Source organism: Grammomys surdaster, unplaced genomic scaffold (genome assembly GCF_004785775.1).
Source record: "Grammomys surdaster isolate TR1022 unplaced genomic scaffold, NIH_TR_1.0 126086, whole genome shotgun sequence".
Taxonomy (NCBI): domain Eukaryota; kingdom Metazoa; phylum Chordata; class Mammalia; order Rodentia; family Muridae; genus Grammomys; species Grammomys surdaster.
Genome location: NW_021620894.1, coordinates 2,543,660 through 2,544,981, shown reverse-complemented (window position 1 = coordinate 2,544,981; position 1,322 = coordinate 2,543,660). Strand labels below are relative to the sequence as shown.

Genomic DNA, 1,322 nt, shown 5'->3' with positions numbered 1-1,322 from the left:
GTTCCTTACACATCTTCTCCATTTTTGAATGAAATATTTCTGAGATAGTCTATTTGAGAGAACAAATGAGATTCTTAGCCTCTTTGAAGAGTTAGATGACAAAGAAATATTTGAGGAATTGTGCTGCTTAGAGAGAATCCAGAAAAAATTAAAAACCAACACAGCATCTACTAAGAGATTTTATCATTTATTTTTCATTATAAAATGGAAGGAAATATGAAACAAATATGAATTTCAAAGAGTAAATAAAGTGGCAAATTGGTGTAACGTATATTTTATTGTAATATGCCTTGGAAGTTAGAAATTCTGTTGGCCCTATGAAGTAAGTTGTAGATGTAAATCTGTCTTTTGTTCATACTTTGTCAAGCAAACATTCAGATGTTTTCACTAATTTCCAGTCTGAGACATCTCTTAAGAAATACATGCCTCAGGGCTGCTTTCACATCCTTATTCCTCAGGCTGTAGATTAATGGGTTGATGGTGGGTGTCACAAGATTGTTGAAAATCTGAATAATTGCACTAAGCAATGGGCTGGGGTTGGGCTGAAGGTAGATGACGATGACTGGCCCATAAGCGCAGATGATGGCTGTGAGGTGGGCACTGCAGGTGGAGAACGCTCTCTGCCTGCCTTCTGTTGAGCGGATTTTTGAGATGGAGAGTCCAATTCGAGTGTAGGACACAACAATGAGAAAGAGACAAATGAGAGATAAAAGACCAACATTTGTGAAACCTACCCTCTGTGCTAGAGAGGAGTCCTCACAAGCCAGAAGTAAAACAGCAGGCATGTCACAGAAGTAATAACTCACCTCACTAGGGCCACAGTAGGGCAACTGGAAAGTGAGGGAAGTTAGGATAATGGAATGAACACAGCCACTCATCCAGGTCCCTGTGGCCAAGACACAGCATACTCTGTGGTTCATGATGATTGTGTATCTCAAAGGGAAACATATGGCAACAAAGCGGTCATAGGCCATCACTGTGTACAAGAAGCACAATATGCAACCAATACAATGATAGAAGAAGTGTTGTACAACACAGCCTGGGAAAGAGATCCCTCCACTCTGTCCTGAGAGATATGACAACATCTTGGGAGCTGTAGTAGAACAGAAACCCATGTCACAGATGGAGAGGTTGCTCAAGAAAAAGTACATGGGAGTGTGGAGTCGTGGGGAAGAGGTGACTGCAGTAAGAAGGAGCAAGTTCCCCAACAGGGCACAGGCATACGATACTGAGAACAGGAATAGCAGGACATTCTCCAGGCCCTCTGTTCCAGGGATGCCCAGCAAGGTGAATTCTGTCACCATAGTGAGGTTTGTCATGTT

At 42.0% G+C, this 1,322-nt stretch overlaps 1 protein-coding gene across 1 annotated transcript; it reads right to left on the bottom strand.

Annotated features, from left to right (window-relative positions):
- Nucleotides 1-374: 374 nt before the first annotated feature.
- Nucleotides 375-1,322, bottom strand: LOC114611153 (putative olfactory receptor 10D4). The gene has a single exon (XM_028755801.1). The coding sequence runs from the start codon at nt 1,317-1,319 to the stop codon at nt 375-377; it is 945 nt and encodes a 314-aa protein (XP_028611634.1). The 5' UTR covers nt 1,320-1,322.

Coding starts and splice junctions, on each gene's coding strand:
- LOC114611153 (XM_028755801.1), bottom strand. CDS start 1,319: ATGACAAACCTCACTATGGTGACAGAATTCACCTTGCTGGGCATCCCT.